General features: G+C 39.0%; 2 protein-coding genes and 1 long non-coding RNA gene across 5 annotated transcripts; 2 read left to right on the forward strand and 1 right to left on the reverse strand.

Annotated features, from left to right (window-relative positions):
- Positions 1-2,026: 2,026 nt before the first annotated feature.
- Positions 2,027-6,403, forward strand: LOC148735535 (uncharacterized). Of its 3 annotated transcripts, none has more exons than XR_015999350.1 (6): positions 2,027-2,781; positions 3,411-3,574; positions 4,191-4,372; positions 4,585-4,883; positions 5,081-5,155; positions 5,282-6,403. XR_015999350.1 is itself a non-coding variant. In XM_088755251.1 (6 exons), exons 4-6 carry the CDS (start codon positions 4,752-4,754, stop codon positions 5,594-5,596), a joined length of 522 nt encoding a protein of 173 aa, XP_088611377.1. In that variant the 5' UTR covers positions 3,160-3,243; positions 3,411-3,574; positions 4,191-4,372; positions 4,585-4,751; the 3' UTR covers positions 5,597-6,402. The 3 variants fall into 3 exon arrangements, 1 of the variants encoding a protein (XP_088611377.1); XM_088755251.1 differs by lacking the exon at positions 2,027-2,781 and adding an exon at positions 3,160-3,243 and having other exon boundaries at positions 5,282-6,402; XR_015999351.1 differs by lacking the exons at positions 2,027-2,781; positions 5,081-5,155 and adding an exon at positions 3,160-3,243.
- Positions 6,404-6,430: 27 nt separating this feature from the next.
- LOC148735536 (uncharacterized) lies at positions 6,431-6,917 on the reverse strand. The gene is made up of 2 exons (XR_015999352.1): positions 6,744-6,917; positions 6,431-6,648 (listed from the first exon to the last, which is right to left on the reverse strand). It is a non-coding gene; the product is annotated as an uncharacterized LOC148735536 (long non-coding RNA).
- Positions 6,918-7,903: 986 nt separating this feature from the next.
- LOC148735537 (neurexin-4-like) lies at positions 7,904-17,012 on the forward strand. The gene is made up of 4 exons (XM_088755001.1): positions 7,904-8,074; positions 12,307-12,575; positions 13,178-13,292; positions 14,808-17,012. Exons 1-4 carry the CDS (start codon positions 7,975-7,977, stop codon positions 15,428-15,430), a joined length of 1,107 nt encoding a protein of 368 aa, XP_088611127.1. The 5' UTR covers positions 7,904-7,974; the 3' UTR covers positions 15,431-17,012.
- Positions 17,013-17,500: the final 488 nt, after the last annotated feature.

The raw sequence follows: 17,500 nt of genomic DNA on the forward strand, positions 1-17,500 counted from the left end.
CAGACTCTTCATTGCAATTTTCTTTTCTCAGTCTCTACAGCGCTTCCAAAATCGTGCAGCGACTTGAAGAAGCTCGATCCTAATCCAAGAATTGAACCATACCTGATTGATCCTGACGGCGAAGGATGAATGCCGCCATTTAATGGCACCTGTGACATGAGTGACAAGGACGGTGTTGGTGTGACAGGTATAAGTCACGACAGCGAGAACCGGACACTGGTGGATGGATATGAAGGAAAGGGATCATATTCGCAGGACATACACTACAAAGGAGGAAACATTTCTTAGCTGGTGAGCCTCATCCACATTTCTAAGCACTGCGAACAGTTCATAAAGTACGAGTGCTTCTATTCTGGATTGCAAGATGGCGTTTCGTTTTCACGCGATTCTGAGAAAATGACCAACTGGAGTGGTGCGACACCTGCACTTCATAACTCCACATGCGGAATGACCAACACATGTGCACAACCAAGTGACTCAAGATACCGCCGAGCCTACTGTAACTGTGATGGGAATGATTTTGTATGGCGTGAGGATAGTGGTTTCCTTACTAACAGGACTCATCTGCCGGTTAAGCAGCTGACGTTCGGACACACAGGTTATAACATGAAAGGAAAATAGAACGAGCAGGGCTACCAAAATACCTTAGGAAAGTTTAAGTGTTACGGAATCGCCTGATTGGTCAATCAGCGTTGTTCGTTCCGTAAACAATACCGCCATCTTCAACGCGTGTCTTTTTAATTTTTGATCGATCTATTCTGTATTTACTTGTTCATCCATTTTGTTTGAAAAGATCTGACAAGGGGGCCATGGCAATAGCGCAAAGTTGTTATGATAAAGACAAGGCAAACCTCCGAAAAAAAAAGGCTAGTGACAAATTTGGTAATCATGACTTATTCTGTCGGCAATGACGTAACGTGTGACACTCCGAGCCTCCATTTTGAACTAATGAATGAATAAATCAATGAATAAACTTAAAGGTGATTCGTTTACCTTTCTGTTTTATTCCATAAATTTGGTGTACACAGCATGCACGAGCATGGTGACCAATATTTTTATTCCATAAATTTGAGTCTAACTTTTGGTCGAGCCATCGAGGGTCGAGGGTCTTATGTCGAGGTCGAGGGTATTTAGTCGAGGGTCCCTTTTTTGTTTTTCTTTTTCGCAGTCCATGTTCGTAGTCGAGGGTCCCTTTCTTCTTTTTCTTGGAAATAGAAAATACGAGTCATCGCATTGCGTGAGACCGGATATTGACGTTGTTACGAAATCAAGGCAAACTAGTTCTGTTAAAATAAATTGACTTGAGTTCAAATGCGATCTTGAACGTCACGTCCAGTCCGCGTCCCGGTTCTTTGGCTGACAACGTCGACCTGTCGTGCTACATGAGCCAAGTAAACAACAAAGCTATTCCTTTGAATATCGCGTGACGTTTGTGGTAAAGATATGCGTGTACGTACTTTCCAGCGGAAGTTCTTGGGTGGTGGTTTTGTCTAAATTTCCGGGCAGACCGCCTCCAGAGTATTGACACTTTTCAATACAAATGTGGTATTATCAAGGGCATATAAAAAGAGAAAAGGCCTTGCTTCCGGTTCGTGTTCCTCGCTAAAACACGACGAAAAATTAAAATATTTAAGGGGTGAGGGCGAGCGAAGTACAAAAAAAAAATACTCGCGAAAGCGAAAATTGAATGAAAAAAAAAAAAAAAAAAACCATGCACGCCAATTAACCCTGAAACATATCCACGCTATGGCCAAAAAAATTCATATTAGAAATGATAACGAAAAAAATTCCCGCATTTCGAAATCTCCCCACCCCTCCCCCCCAATAACTTTTCACGCATTACCCGGGCACTCTGACCTGGCATTGTTTAGCAGACGCAGCGATAAAGTCCTTTGGCAAACTAGAGATTCTTATTTCGCAAAGTACAGCTTTTCCATTTCGTTTCTTGGCTCATATATAGTACGATAGGTCGACGTTGTCAGCCAAAAAACCTAGCCTGCGTCCCACTCGGCCCAGCTAGGTAGCCAGGCAGCTAGGTCGCAAGAAAGTAGCAGGAAAGTCGCAGCTAAGTCGTAAGAAAGTAGCAAGAAAGTCGCAGCTAAGTTGCAAGAAAGTAGCAAGTCGCAGCTAAGTCGCAAGAAAGTAGCAAGAAAGTCGCAGCTAAGTCGCAAGAAAGTAGCAAGAAAGTCGCAGCTAAGTCGCAAGAAAGTAGCAAGAAAGTCGCAGCTAAGTCGCAAGAAAGTAGCAAGAAAGTAGCAGCTAAGTCGCAAGTGAAAAAAAAGAGAGGAAAGTGTATTTCCCTTTGAGGGCGTTATGATATGCACCAACTGCAGTGGAAACTTAAGAAACAATGGCCGACCTATACACGAGGTTGGTAAACGCCAAGGGAACCGGAAGATAAAAGAAGTAAAAACCAGGGCTGCAATGGCCCTGTGGTTCTTGGAGTCATTTGGCTTGACACTTGAATCTGTCAAAGTCAAAGATAAGGATGGGAAAGCCACTGAACTTGGCTAGGGAAAAGACAACGGAACATCATTTCATGATCTATCACAGGAACGTCAAGACAATGTGCGCTCCCTTCTTTACATCATGGACAAGTTTTGTGTTGGGGATGCAGCTTACCATGAAGTATCAATGATTGTAGATGATGCTCCAAGAAGCTATTTGATCAAACAATGCAGAAGTGACTTGAACAAGATTTTTCACATATCAAAGACACCAGGAAAAAATGCAGGAGCCCAAATGAGCTTCAAAGAAGAGCTTCGAGTGCAAATTAAAAAGGTATATATAGTTTAAATAAATAATCTTGCAAAAGCAATTCCTAAAAAGGAGCCTAGCCAATTGTTATCCCCACCCCTCTCTGTATGTCCTGCTATAGCTTCAGCAGCTCTGCTTTAACACCTAAGCATGGTACCTAGACTTAGGTTTGTCAACAGTAAGTCTGGTGGAACTTACCTTTGGTAACACTAGTTATGAATGTTGCATAGTGTCACATAACAAGTCTTTCTTTCCCCTTCCCCTCCCACACAAACTCTCATTTTGCTCCAAAAACATAATTATCTGCAAAATTGTAACTCTTGGCAAATTCTATCATTGCCCGCTTTTCTAGAGAGAAAATGGTGAACTTGGAAAAAACAAGTCAAGGTATCTGGTGATGGTGCTAAAATGTCAAGGATAACAAATTTCATTGGTATCTCATTTGCCTTGCTATCTGATGGAGAGAGAAAGTAATGTCCTGCAAAGGTAGATGAATAGGTACATTAGATAGATAGATACTTTATTAGGCACAGAATCCATAAAGCTTAAAGTCACTTATTTGCAATGAAGCTGTGCAAGGTAAATGTTGCTATGGAACTTTAAGTAAACATAAATGTTTTTACAAAATCATGTAAAACTATGCATTTTAACAGGAAATCACACAGTTGGAATTGTTTCTGGAAGTGAGGATTATGATACTCTGAAAGCTTCCTGCAAAGATCTGTTTGCTGAAATTAATGAGCTGGTTAATGAAGGAGAAATTTAGGTGGATGGTCACAAGGTACCTTTGGACTTCCATTTGTCTGGTGATTACAGGGTAAGAGAAAACATAATTTATATAATTATGGAAATCTTGCCATACATTGAAATAAGCACCCCAAACACTCCAACATGTTATATGGACTTAACAGTATATGTTGCACCCCTTTAACAAAATTTTTAAAATTGATGAGATTCAAGTGGCAAAGAAAACTAATTTAAATTGCTTATGCAACCAATGAAATTACATGATTTCATGCCTGGGCTGCGCACAGTATTGTATTCATTCAAGTATTAAAAGTGCATTCTTAAAATAAACACTGCTCCTGAATAAGCACTTACCACAATTACAGGTTTAATAAGCACTAAATGTGGCACATATTCAAGTGAATGCAGTACTGTAATTTAAAAATTATCAAGTGTTTCAGTTATGAATTATATTGCTTAGGTCCTTCTTCTAGTTCTTGGGATGAACAGTGCATGTGCTGACTATGCCTCCATATACTACAAAATAGATATAGGGATGCCCGGTAAAAACAAAAAATTACAATTAAGTATAATCATAGAGCCTGCTTTCCTTTCTTATATAATAGATGTGTCTTAATGGTGGAATATTCACCTCTTATTGAAACTGAACAATAGTTTAAAATAACAAATTATGTTTATTTCAACAGCTGGGACACAACTAAGCCAGAAAACTATTACTGGATGGATGGGAATTGGAGAACGCTGGCTGAAAACAAAGATCTCGCCAATAAATCAAACAACAACTATGGATGCATCAGATCTGCTCTGCTAAAAATTCCAATTGAGAATCTAAGGGTGGATGAGGTTCACTTACAGCTTCGAGTTACAGGTACTTCATCCATTTAGAATCAACATGTATGTTAAAGTCCCTGGGATGTAGTCCTATTTAACCTTGTCCCCAGATTTCCCCTGGCTCACAAATAACAATTTGGGGATAAGTATAAGTCCTTGCCGCACTCTAAGGAAACAGAACTTGGCTTAAATCTTTTGAAAATACTTTAAAGACTGAAAGCAAAGGGGTGTTTTTCTGTCTGTTTACAGATAGATTGGAGAAGAACCTTCTCAACAATGCAATTGAGAAAGACAAGAAAGACAACCTTAACAAGGCACCATCGGCCAGAAAACACAAAACCCTGCAAAAAACCATAGAGGCGATTAACAGTTGTGGGGTGAGCTTTAGTGTATGAGAGAAGCGCAATGCTGATGGAATGCCAAGTGGCTTGTATGATTGGACAAGCATGGTTGGGAATGAGAGGAAAAAAGTGCTCCAAAGCCTTCCCAAGAAGTTCCCACAGATCCTTGATCCAGAACACTGTGATTCAATCACCAAAATATGGAAGGTGTTTTTTTTGTTGTTTTTCAGCTAAGTTACATTTTCTCTGGTCTGACACAGTGGCATCATACTGAAGAACCTTAGCTTGTCTCTTATCTTCAAACACATGATAAATTCCATACATTTGTCCTTTCGATTGTAGAGGAATGATGTATGTTAATAAATTACAAACTAAAAACTTTGGCAATCCTTATATTTTTATAGGGTTTTGACAACGTATACCAAACATTACCAGTTTGGAAACCACGTCAAAATCGCATAGATTCCTTCTTTAAGAATGTAAGTTGAATTTTCTTCTCATTTTAACTCCTTTCAAGTAATTGCTAACATGGTTATGGTTTTAATTAATAGTACAATTCCTAGGTTTGCACAAAAACTAATTTGTTGTTACTTAATTCTAAACAGGCAACAGAGTGGATAAAATTGTATCTATCACTTGGTGGAGAGGTCATTGGATATGAAAATGCTTCTGTCACCCCATACTTTCATATATTGGCCTACCACCTACCCCAATTCATCAGAGACAAGACCCCTTTTAAATTATTCACAGGCCAAGGAGTTGAAAAAATGAATGATACTGTACGCTCCATATACCACAACAAATGCAACAAGCATGATGCATGCAAAGAGGCAATTCTAGCCCTGAAAAGAATTGAACATCTTCAAGATGTCGAAAGGCAACCACACCAGTATACCAAAAAAAAAAAAAAAAAAAGATGAGTATTGGGAAGCTGACATCTTTGAGCTAAGAGGAAAGAGACCACGACTGTGTGTTGCCTCAACATAAGATGATGAACCACCAATTACTGAGGGTGATGTGGACACAATGACCATCCCTGAGATAAAAACCATACTCAAAGAAATGGGAATTGCTACCAAATGTAGGAGAGAAGACAAGCTGAGGGAAATTCTCAGGAAAGCTATTTCTGACAATACAAATGATTGATTTTTGATGATAGGGTTTTAAAATTGAAGCCAATACACTAATTCTAATTGAAGCTCTAGGAAATGTCCAATCTCTCATTGGAACTGGGCCAATTGGAGAGGCATTGATGATGAACAAAACAGTGGCCCTGCATTCTGTAATTAACAAGCTTCACAATTTTGTAATATTGCATGCTTTCTTGCAAAAGTGTATTATCACTTTTTCAACTGGTGCTTGTGGTGCCTGCTTCAGCATTCCATTATCTTTAGTGTATTGAACCTGAGTCCAGCTTAAAAGGGATTTCATTTTCAAAGGGAAATCCACAGATTTACCCTGTCTATGGAGATCAAGGTAATACCACCAGCTCTCAGGAAGGGTGGTAAAAAGGAAGAAGTCTACTTTATTGTAAAGTTTGTATCCAGGGTGTTCAGATACAACCCCTCTATCTCTCCATAGATACCTCTGCACATCAATGTCAATTTGTACATATACAGGAGTAGAAGACTTCCCTTTCAAACTTCTTAGCATGGCGTGGTAGAAGTTTCTTCCAGCCACCTCTAACCGGTAGCTATCCGGCTTGACAGGCTTTTCGTAAGTTTTGACTTTTCAAATAAAATAAAACTAGAAGCTTGTGGATCGTAAAACTGCATTTATTTCTGTATTACATCAACGGTTGTACATGGTAAACTCAGTGAAAAAAGGAAAGAAAAGACGAGAAGAAGGACATTGAGTAACTGAATCAGTTATATAACGCAAACATTCACCGTGGTGGTGTGAGGTGATCTTCTGGCTCCCAACTGCAGGCTTGCAGTGGCCAACCTTTCCATTTCACAAGATACCCCTCTTTCTGACAATGAAAGAACAGACATGTCTCACGATCATCCCAAAAAAATAACAAAATCAAATTAATCGAAAAAACATTTCGTTCTGACATGTACTCACATGGCCAACTTTCCTCTTCTCAATGAGCCTATCCACTTCAAAAAAACTTCCCTTTACTTTTTCTGGCAGTGTCATACAAAAGAACACACGATATTTCATTCAAATCCTTGTAATTTATGATCGAACGCTCTCTCTTGGAGCCTACGGCCGCCATTGTTTTCTGTAACATTACCGCTGATATGCGCGGGCTCTAAATGTCCCAGAGTTCTGGCAATGATTAGGTTTTTTCAAGTAATGGACAAGGAAAACAGGTGCAATTTGTTGGAGACTTCGTAATTTGAGTAGAACAGATGTTAAGTTTCTTAACATCATTGATTGAGGTAACCTTGAACGAACTTTCATTGATTATCACGTAGCAACGACCAATGGGAGATCCGATTAGACGTTCTCTTACGCGATATCTCCATATCTAACACTAGGGCCCCACCTTTTCGAGAGAGTCTTTTACACACCGTTGTAAGACGAATGAGAGAGACTTTTGATTAAACGCTTTGCTTTAACACACGTCGAGTCTACTGTGCGAGAGTATTAGCATGTCAAAAAAACCCCTCGTAAACGGGGCAAAGTTTACGAAACAATTTGCCTTTTGAACGAGCATGTTTACCTTTCTGTTTTCTTGCATAAATTTGGTGTACACAGCATGCACAAGCGTGTTGACCAATATTTTTATTCCATAAATTTGGTGTACATATTATCCTCTTTACTTAGAGAAGATTGACTGGTAATTAAGATAACGAATCGCTTTCTTGAGATGAGAATTTGACGCCCGAAAACCACTCAGCCGTGCAAGGTCAAACTCTTGGGTTTAATTAGTCTGTAGCTTCTACTTTTCGAGCGCCTTACTGATGGAGCTCCTGCGGAGCATCGGCGTCACCCCAAGAGTTCCAAAAGGCGCGCTAACATCAATTTTATTCACCATTTTGACTCACGCCACAGACCTCGTCGAAAAGGAAGGACTACTTGTAGTCTACAGCATCACAGGAAGTCAAGACAGGCGAAATTTTGACAGCGCGTGCTGTTTGTAATTTTCACGTGTAACACGTGTAACATGACAAAAATGCACGCGTTTTCAGCCAATCAGAAGCGCGTTTTTTTCATGTTTATTATAAAACCTGTTAAATCATTTAAAAGTCTTCCTGTTTAAGGGAGACATTTAAAAAAATATATAAAACTTGTGGGCAGCTGTGGTGTTTTGCATATTGTTAAAACTGCTCCAAGTATTTCCATAAGAATGAGTCCTTGGACTTTTCTCAAGATTGGAACTACAACTTGTCCTTTAATCTTTTACATTTTGATGGTAAACAGATTGTTATCGGTTTTTTCTGGTGCAGGTGAGTGCAATTTGACAAAGATAGCGATAATTTGAGCCGTTTAGATATCCACCAGATGGAAGGTGTTCATGGAGACACAATTAGGTAAGCCCTGCCCTTATCCAAAGATGTTGAGAATTTTCTGGACCAGAAAATACCTGCATTACATAATCATTTGGCGCTAGGTTTTTACAATCTGGACGTCTTGTTTTAGCAAAATTATATCTCCGCGTTCTTAATTCTCTATCTTTGCCGTAATGACTGTGAGAACGGTACTGCGAACAAACTTCTAGAGGCAATTGACTGACAACTCAACTCGAGAAACGTATTAGCAATGCAATTTCTCATCTCATCAGGCTGGGAGGACATTATTACTTGTTATTTTATGACAAATTTGAGTTTGTGGCTTTTTTTTTAAATTATGAAGAACGAAGAATGTGTTTTCTGAAGACAAATTAGCATTGGTACGTTGCCAGGCCATAGCGCAGTTAAGGTTAAAAAGTCTTTGTTGCTGTATGACACGTCAGCGCACGAATCCAAGCTTTGTAATTTATTTTCATCAAGAACAAATTTTAAAGGGAACAGTAAAGGCATCTGCTCTTGAAGTGTTTAAACTAGTGAACCATCGGAACTTTTAAATCCGTGAAGTGAGAGAAAACGATAGATGAAGAAATAAAAAAGCTGTGGCCAGAATTCTTGATTAAACTCCACACTCCGGCTATAATTTCTGGCTTAACGAAATATGTCTTGCCAGCTGCTCGAGATGAAATGAAATATTTATAACACTTTCAAGTTGGTTTATTAGGAAACTTCAACTTTATCCGCAAGGCGAACATATTTAGAAGAAAAATTGATTGAATCCTGCAATCCTGCAAGGGATGAGAAATATTTGATAATAAGTTGAGAACTTAAGTTTAGTATAGTGAGCGTCATTTGTCACATTAAGCATTGGGAATGCAAAAATAAACTTCATCGGAGATAACAGGTATGAAAACGAATGCCGAAAATGTCAGTCTCCCGTAATTTCTGAGTGCTTTCGCCCTTTGAATTGGCATTCATAATTTATTATGGTTAAAGAAATGTGTTTCTTTCAAATGTAGAAGAACTAGGAAGAAGGAAGCGTTTTCGGAAGTAAAAAAAATTTTCACAAACAGAGAAAGATATTCCACTGTGTCCTGAAAACTTGTAGAAAACTGGAATGCAGTTATGGATGACATTGACACTGCGCTTTCTGAAGACAAATTAGCTTAGATACGTTGCCAGGCCATAGTTTTTTAGAGATGTGAAAGTCCAGTTTTGATCGAAACGTCTCGTTCATGTTGTTTTTTGACGCTTCAGCAGACAGATGACAATATCTCTATTTCATTTTTATCACTAAGAAATTTCATTTCAACAAATTGTGGAGGAGTTTCCTTTTCAAGTCCAAACAACCAGCTATGAATTAGATGACAAATATTTAAAAACGTGTAGGCACGAATTTTTTGAAAATTTTAGTACTAAAGTTCACGAATTATTACCTCAGTTTCCCATTTGGTTGTTTAATCGTCGTTTATATCAGTGATTCAAAAGTTTTCAAAACCGCGGTGCGGAAATTGTAATTTTTCAAAAGTCTTCCAGCATTTATGCAAATTTATCGCGTTTTCATGTGATTGTTATCAGTTCTGAATCGTTGTCAAATTTGAACAGACAAAAAGTCTAGAAAATCCGAAACAATAACGTGATATGACAACACTTTATATAACATAACGTTTTTTAGTTAGCTTTGAGACAGAAGTATATTCAACATGGTTGCTACAGTCATGGCTTTATGAATTCCTTGACAAATGTAAAACTTCTTAGACCAAATTTACAAATTCCATAATTAGCTCAAGCAGTGACCTCCATTTATGCTATTAGTAAGTCTCATGCAGGCCAAATTAGCTGATAGTCGTCGCTTGACAAAACAATATTTAGAAAATCCAGAACATTTTTATCGACGTACCTTTTCTAAGTTACGGTTAAATCTTGAATTTGATGGATGAAGAGCCACTAAGCGCATGTGCTCCCAATAAGACCTTATTTTTATTCACTGAAACCCAATTTAGTTCATTTAAATTTCATGTCTATAAAAACCCAGAAAAGTACGTGAATTAACAAAAAAAAAAATTCCCTAACTTCTCGGAAAAAAACTTTTTCCTGACTTGAAGTGAATTTCCCAGACTTTTCCCGACCTTGACGAATCTTTTTTTGACGAATCTTTTTTTCCCGACCATTTCCTGACCACTTTAGGTAAAATAAAATCTGTATCCAACTAAGTGGTCTATCCATCCGAACTTGTATCCCAGTTTCCTCGGCATGACTGAAAATGACTAGAAGCAAAACGAAGGTCAACCCTCAAACGGAGCATAACAGTCGATGACAGCGGGCTCTCGTTTGATATAGCGGAACTCTTTTTACAGAAATTGTTTGTTTTTCAATTTTCATGACATAACCAGCCAGTGCTCATCGCTTGACACTCTGAGTTGTTGCGTGAAAATGAAAACTAGTGCCTACTGACTATCATGGGATATCTGGATTGAGTCTTCGGCGTTTAGCCAAAATTTATCAATTATTCTGCTCAAGCTTGCCGAATTTGAGGTTATGATGATCTCATATTCGGCAAGTTGTTTGTTTTCTCGCCGACGTGTGAAAGAGTTTACGAATCATATTAGCAAATAAAAACGACCTAAATTTCCGTTACGCACGTTGAAATGTTTCCCTATAGAATTTATTGTCTTTCTCTTCGATGATCTGGGAGTCACGTGTTCTATTGTAACTTTGTTATTTCTTTACTTGTAAGCTCTCGAGCAAAACGATTTTCTCCGCCATTGCTTCACAGGTCACCCACACTCCTTTTCTTTCACTTCGCTGACGAATTCATTGACCATATTTGTCGAAGTTAGGTTATGAGTTGAGAGCACGTAGGTTATTAAGTAAATAAACCCCTTCGGGCGGCTGGTATGTCGGCTGATAATGTCCGCGGCTGAGAGATTTTCCGAAAAATGAATATTTGGCCGAGAAGCGAAGCTTCGGGGGCAAATATGAAGTTTTGAGGACAATCTCTCAGCCAAGAGCATTATCAGCCGATATACCAGCAAGCGAGAACGGGTTTTATTTATTTTATAACCCTCCCATTAATTTTCACAGCGCAATTAAACTGCTCGTAAACACAGTAAAAAAGCCAGTGGTGATCTGATGGCGAATGCGCGTGGCTGACGCAAGCAAGCAAAAATAAAAACCAATTTGGTTTCCTTCCCTGTAAATAGGAGAACGGAAAAGTTGAAACTCTTGTGTTGACTATGTTTCTTTTTCACGCGAACGGTGGTTATTGCGTGATAACTGTTTATTGCGTGATAACAAGTTTAATGGAAGGGTTATAAAAGCCCATAACATGGGTCAGTTCAGCCAATCAGATGGCTAGAAATTCAATAGCCGTGCTCCAGTTTTTAACCGATTGGTGTTAGTCAGATACTAAACCAAAGGATCAAACATCGAATATCCTTTGCCATTCACCTCCAAGTAGCTCGCTCGGGAATGCGCCCGAAGATATCATAATCGTTGCTGGAATAGATAAGTTAAAATTATATTTTTTGTGCTATATTATCCAACTGTTTTGATATATGCTTAAACAACTTTTTACCTCAGTGTCGTTGGATATTCTCCAAAACTTCGGTGAATAGTTGTTTATTATAATCCATCAACTATTTCTGTTGGCGCAGCATTATCGGGTCTAAACGAATCACGCGACCAAATAAGCCCCGACTGCAACTGAGAATATTCGAGGATATACCTCGAGTACTATTCCCCAAACCTGACGCTCACTTCGATGGTAAGTAAGTAAGAAAGTAAGTAAGTAAGTAAGTAACAGCTTTATTTAATAAGTGTTACAGAAGAGGGGACATGTTTATTTTCCATAAAGTTGTACCAGAGAACATTGAAAAGTGAGTATCCCACGCAATAAACGGTACCAGCCTTTTCGTAAACATTTTTCTTACAAGTTACGAAATATTTTGAGGATAATAACCACAATGGTGTCCATTTGGTGAGAAAACATGCTCTCACATGTCGTATAACTGTCACTGGACATTATCTGTTCCTCGAAGTTCACTGTTCACATCTCGAAACAGGGAATGTCCGAGGATGAGTATTAGTGCCGCATATTTCCCCACCAAATAGTTGTTTTGTTTCTCTGTAGTTTTAATAACACTGTTCATTTTAAATCAAATTATTTTCAGCTTTTGGTTGCCGAAGTATGCATTTTTTGAAGCCGATTGGAGGTCTTGCTTTGCAGGATCACGTCATTAAAGAAATTAACTTAACCACGGAAATGGAGCTAAATGGTAATTGTATACACCAGTGCCTTCAGGAAAGCTCTTGTGTGTCGGTGAACATCGGTCTATCTAAAAACGACAGCATGAGGATCTGCCAGCTTAGTGACTCTGACCACACCCAACATCCTGATGATCTCAAACCAAAAGAGGACTTTCTCTACTGGGCTACTACGGTATAAAATTACAGCTTTAATACATAAAGAATGATATGTTAATCCTTAATTGAGAGTAGTGAACGCATTGCAAGTCATTCATCAGCTTGACAGAGCGACGAAAAAGGCGAGTGACGTGCTATCAGCTAATTAACAATTATTCCACTCGCGCTTGTTGGATATGAGATGATAGATAACCAACGAGGCGCTACGCGCCTCGTTGGCTATAATCATCTCATATCCAACAAGCGCGAGTGGAATAATTGTTTTATTAAAAACATTAAATTCAATTTTAAATTTTACTTAAGTTTTTTAGCTCCCTTTTAATTTTAAGCTGACGCGTACGCTTACCATATTTGTAGATTATGGTATCTTGGCTCATAAACCATAACGGCTAAGCCAATAAAAAGTCTTGAATTGCATTATCCAATGACTCAGTTTTTAATAATTGGTGATATCAAACATACGTAAAAATTGTCGCGATTTTACATATGTGTACTGACAACTTTTCTCAGGGCTGGAAATCCTTGTTAAAAACCGCAGTTTCTACGATAAAATACTCTTCTATCCACTTTGATTTTACTAGACTATGCATCACTTAAAATGTTTTTCTATCTCTTTAGAATCCATGCTCTAGTAACCCCTGTCTCCATGGTGCAACCTGTTTTAGTGGATTTACATATAAGAGATACGTTTGCCTGTGTCAAGCTCGTTACACGGGAGAAAATTGCGAAAAAGGTAAATATTTTTTTAGGTTCTTTTAGGGTTGGCGAAAATTTGGCGATTTGCAAAAATTTGGTAAGCGGTTCAAATTAGGGATTGCTCTTGTTATACGTTACCTGTTAACAGATTTTTCACTTAAACTTACAAAAAAGGGCAAAAAAAGCTTCAGTGCGACAATTATGCGTCGGTGGATGCCACTGTGAAATTATTCTGAGATGTTTATCTTCTTTTGTGGCGTCACGTACGGCAAGAAGTGAAATGATTATATCGTCGGATCTACACAATTTGCTGATTCAAACGGTAAAATGCTCTCTCTTCAAAGAAAAAATTTTCCCTATAGTTTAATGAAGTTCAGATCACACCTTTCAAGATGTTTCTGCAAGAACAACTTCTGTTTTAAATCACGTACAATCCTAAAATGCTTGTAAGATGTTTATCGCTTTCTACTATCTTCCATAGTGTCACGAAAAAAACTGAAAACATATCGTACTTGTGGCTATAATCCAGAAATCACAAAAGGAGAGAACTCAACTGTGTGTCGAGTGTGAATGTCGATAATCCAAAAAAAAAACAATAAGTAGGACTGGGAAACATCACAGGGGGCCCACACAAGCGGCGTGTCTGGTCGTTTGTTCGAAATATAAAGAAATATATGGGAGAATATTGAAGAGTCGTAATATCGTAAACTTATCTCGAGGAATGCCTATGTTAGGCTCAAAATAAATGTAAACCTACCTCACTTGCTGTGTATTGTCGCTTCTGTCGTTGTAAATGGCGAATTTGAGCGATTTGGTAGATTCTGCGTTGAGTGTTGCTCCACGCTATATGAAGAAGACAAGGGTGGAAAGCTCATTCTCGACCGCTCCAACGCGAAGCCGATTTTCACCCAGAAACTAGAATCACCCGGCTTCCAAATCAAACACCAGATAAACTAAAAGGTTGACGCTTCTCCTCGTGTCATTCAATCGAAGATCCATTCAAAATCCAAGCGCTAACCGCCAAAAAACTTTCGAGAATTGCAGCTTTCCGAGCGATCGGCATCCGCGGCACAGATTTGGTGTGCCAGGAAGCAACCGTCACGCTGTTTGCACCACGCTGATTGGATGATGGTAAACAATGCCCTGTTTCAAATGCCTCATGTGAGAGGGGAGTCAGGGGCCTATTCGCGCCGGCGATTCATCTACTGATGCGCCATAGACCTCACACCAGGTCACACGATATTACGAATCTTCAATATTCTCCCATACATTTCTTTATATTTCCAACAAACGACCAGACACGCCGCTTATGTGGGCTCCCTGTGGAAACATCGGTCAAAATTGGGCCAAGATTAGAATTCTATTGTTACACTCACTCACTCACTCACTCACTCACTCACTCGACTTACGCACTTATGCACTTCGCACTCACTCACTCACTGATCTCAGCAACATATATAGCTTCGCCTCCTACATGAGGCAGTGGCCACAAAAACTTTTGTGAAAATTGACACACCCTTCATTTCCAATTTTCTTTCCTCGGTCTCTTCAGCGCTTCCAAAATCTTGCAGCGACTTAAAGAAGCTCGATCCTAATGCCAAAACTGGACCATACCTAATTGATCCCGATGGCGATGGAGGATTGTCGGCATTTAATGTCACCTGTGACATGAGTGACAAGGACGGTGTTGGCGTGACTGTAATAAGTCACGACAGCCAGAAACGGACACTGGTGGACGGATATGAAGGTAAGGGATTATATTCACGGGACATACACTACAAAGGAGCAACCATTTCTCAGCTGGTGAGTCTCGTCAACATTTCCCAGCACTGTGAGCAGTTCATAAAGTACGAGTGCCGCGGTTCTATTTTGAAAGATGCCTTTTGGGTTTCACGTGATTCTGTGGAAATGACCTACTGGAGTGGTGCAACACCTGAAAATCATATGTGTGCATGCGGAATTACGAAGACATGTGCAGACCCATCAAAGCACTGTAACTGTCATGTGAATGACCGTGTATGGCGTGAAGATAGTGGTGTCCTTACGAACAGGACTCATCTGCCGGTTAAGCAGCTGAGGTTTGGAGATACAGGAGATACAGTGTCTGGCACAAACGGGTATAAAGAGCAGGGCTACCATACCTTGGGAAAATTCAAGTGTTACGGAATCGCCTGATTAGTCAATCAACGTTGTTCTTTCCGTAAACAATACTGTGGTTTTTGACATGTGTCTAATGAATGTGAGATCGATCGATTCATTTACTTAATCGTTCATTTAGTTTGAAAAGATGTGATCAATGGGCCCGCCATAATGTAATTTGGTAAGCTGCAAACTCATATAACCCTTTTATATGAAGACAATGTAAATTTCAAGAAGAGGTGATTAGTGACAAACGCAGTAATATTGAGTTATTTTGGGCAGTATTGAAAGCACCGAAACTTTTCGCTAGTATCGATATTCTCCGATCAGACCTCTGCATCGCCAGTATCGAATATTTGGTATCAGTATTGACCCATCCTTATATTATTTAACGGTAGTCAAGCATGCATGTGCAAAACAAATAAATTCAATGTTGCCTGGTGCGCTGTGCCTGGTCAGTAATAGATCGTAGAATGATGATACAAGCTGCAACCGCCGAGTGTGTCACTTAAATTTTGAATTACTATTCAGCTGACGAGCGTTTTATCGGGGGGACTTTTTTAAAACTCAGTTTTTTAAATGATAAACTAGCGAGTAGCTCTGCACGAACTGAAATTTTAAAAAACTTGATTTAATCTTTTATGCGCTTCGTCTGACAATAACAGACTTCGTTTGGGGGTTTTTATAAGTAGGGGGTCTATTGTGTGAAGGAATGAGGAAGTAAGAAAAGTTTTAACATTAGTCAAACATTCGCTTAACAAATAGAATTCATTTTGCCATGCTTCTATTGGGCAATAGATCACGGAATGACGGTGGCGTAGGAGGCACACGAGGAAAAGCCGAGAGTGTCGCTTAAATTTCTGTTAAATTTTCATTCAGCTTGTGAATGTTAGATCGGGGATGATGCAATTTTGTGTAGGGATAACAGTATTTATTATAGCATTCACAATTTCCTAGAGTTTGATTACTGGATAAACTGCCTTATTTTTCACTAACAGTACCATAAAGTTGTAATTGGATAGTGTAATCGTCTAGAATCGCAGAGTTACATCGACCAATTACATTGAGCAAATTTACGTGAATGTAGTATTAACAGAGTCTGACTTGATTACAGTAACCATAGCAATGGCTTACCATCCCAAGTCCAATTATAGGAAGCTGTTTCTAGAGCTTTTCGGAGTATGTTTATCTAAGATTGTAATGGTTAAATGTTTAAAGATTGGAATTACAAGCCCTACTTTCAAAGATTAAATTTTGACAGGACTACGTGTCGTCAAACTCGGTCAGTGATCATTTCCATGTTTGACAAATCGGACTCCTCCCTCGCGGTCCTCCGATTTGGTTTATCACTTACGATCGCGGGCCGAATTGGACTCCTTACTATCTTCTAACCATTACTATTAACATCATTATTGACCAAGAGGTGATGTAATTGTGAAAAGGTATGCACTGGTGAAGTTCACTGATTGTTTGACCTTCGCTGCGAGAATCATGCCCACTTGAGAACAATTGAAAATTTTTATTGTACAATGCAACTGACACTGTATGGAACTTACACTTTCTAAATTTCACCTATGATAACTGATTTAATTCAATAAAACGCGAATCTTTACTCTGAGCAGATTGTACTTGATAAATCAGATTGTTGAAATAATTTGATTATTCTTCTTTCAAAACCTCAGACTGGCACTTTCCCTGTTAGCTTAAGACAGAGGTGGCACATGAAAGATTTTTCTGTCACGAAGGAAACCGCAAAGTTAAATTGAATATTGCTCGTTGACTTGACAGTTAATGTTACTATAGATGATGAAATGAACGGCTCTCAAAGTCATCAAGTCGTCTGAGAAGAGATTTTTACTGTAACATGGCCAAAGGAAAGTGCGTGCTCTGTGTCCACCATTTTCCCATAGGTGCACGCTACTGACGTGAGCAGACGCAAAGACTAGTTTCCGGGCGCTTGTTTTCTCTAGTCGCGTAAGATTTTAGTGTTGAATAAAGGGAAGTCTTTTGCCACAATATATCAATGTTGTGCTGTAAGACAAATGGTAATCAGCACAGCGTATACTATTAACTTATGGATGCACTTGGAAGGTTTGCTAAGCACTC

Source organism: Stylophora pistillata, chromosome 3 (assembly GCF_964205215.1).
Source record: "Stylophora pistillata chromosome 3, jaStyPist1.2, whole genome shotgun sequence".
Lineage (NCBI taxonomy): Eukaryota > Metazoa > Cnidaria > Anthozoa > Scleractinia > Pocilloporidae > Stylophora > Stylophora pistillata.

Coding starts and splice junctions, on each gene's coding strand:
- LOC148735535 (XM_088755251.1), top strand. CDS start 4,752: ATGCCAAGTGGCTTGTATGATTGGACAAGCATGGTTGGGAATGAGAGG. Junction 4,884..5,080: donor CAATCACCAAAATATGGAAG/GTGTTTTTTTTG, acceptor ATATTTTTATAG/GGTTTTGACAACGTATACCA. Junction 5,156..5,281: donor TAGATTCCTTCTTTAAGAAT/GTAAGTTGAATT, acceptor AATTCTAAACAG/GCAACAGAGTGGATAAAATT.
- LOC148735537 (XM_088755001.1), top strand. CDS start 7,975: ATGAGTCCTTGGACTTTTCTCAAGATTGGAACTACAACTTGTCCTTTA. Junction 8,075..12,306: donor ATCGGTTTTTTCTGGTGCAG/GTGAGTGCAATT, acceptor AATTATTTTCAG/CTTTTGGTTGCCGAAGTATG. Junction 12,576..13,177: donor TTCTCTACTGGGCTACTACG/GTATAAAATTAC, acceptor CTATCTCTTTAG/AATCCATGCTCTAGTAACCC.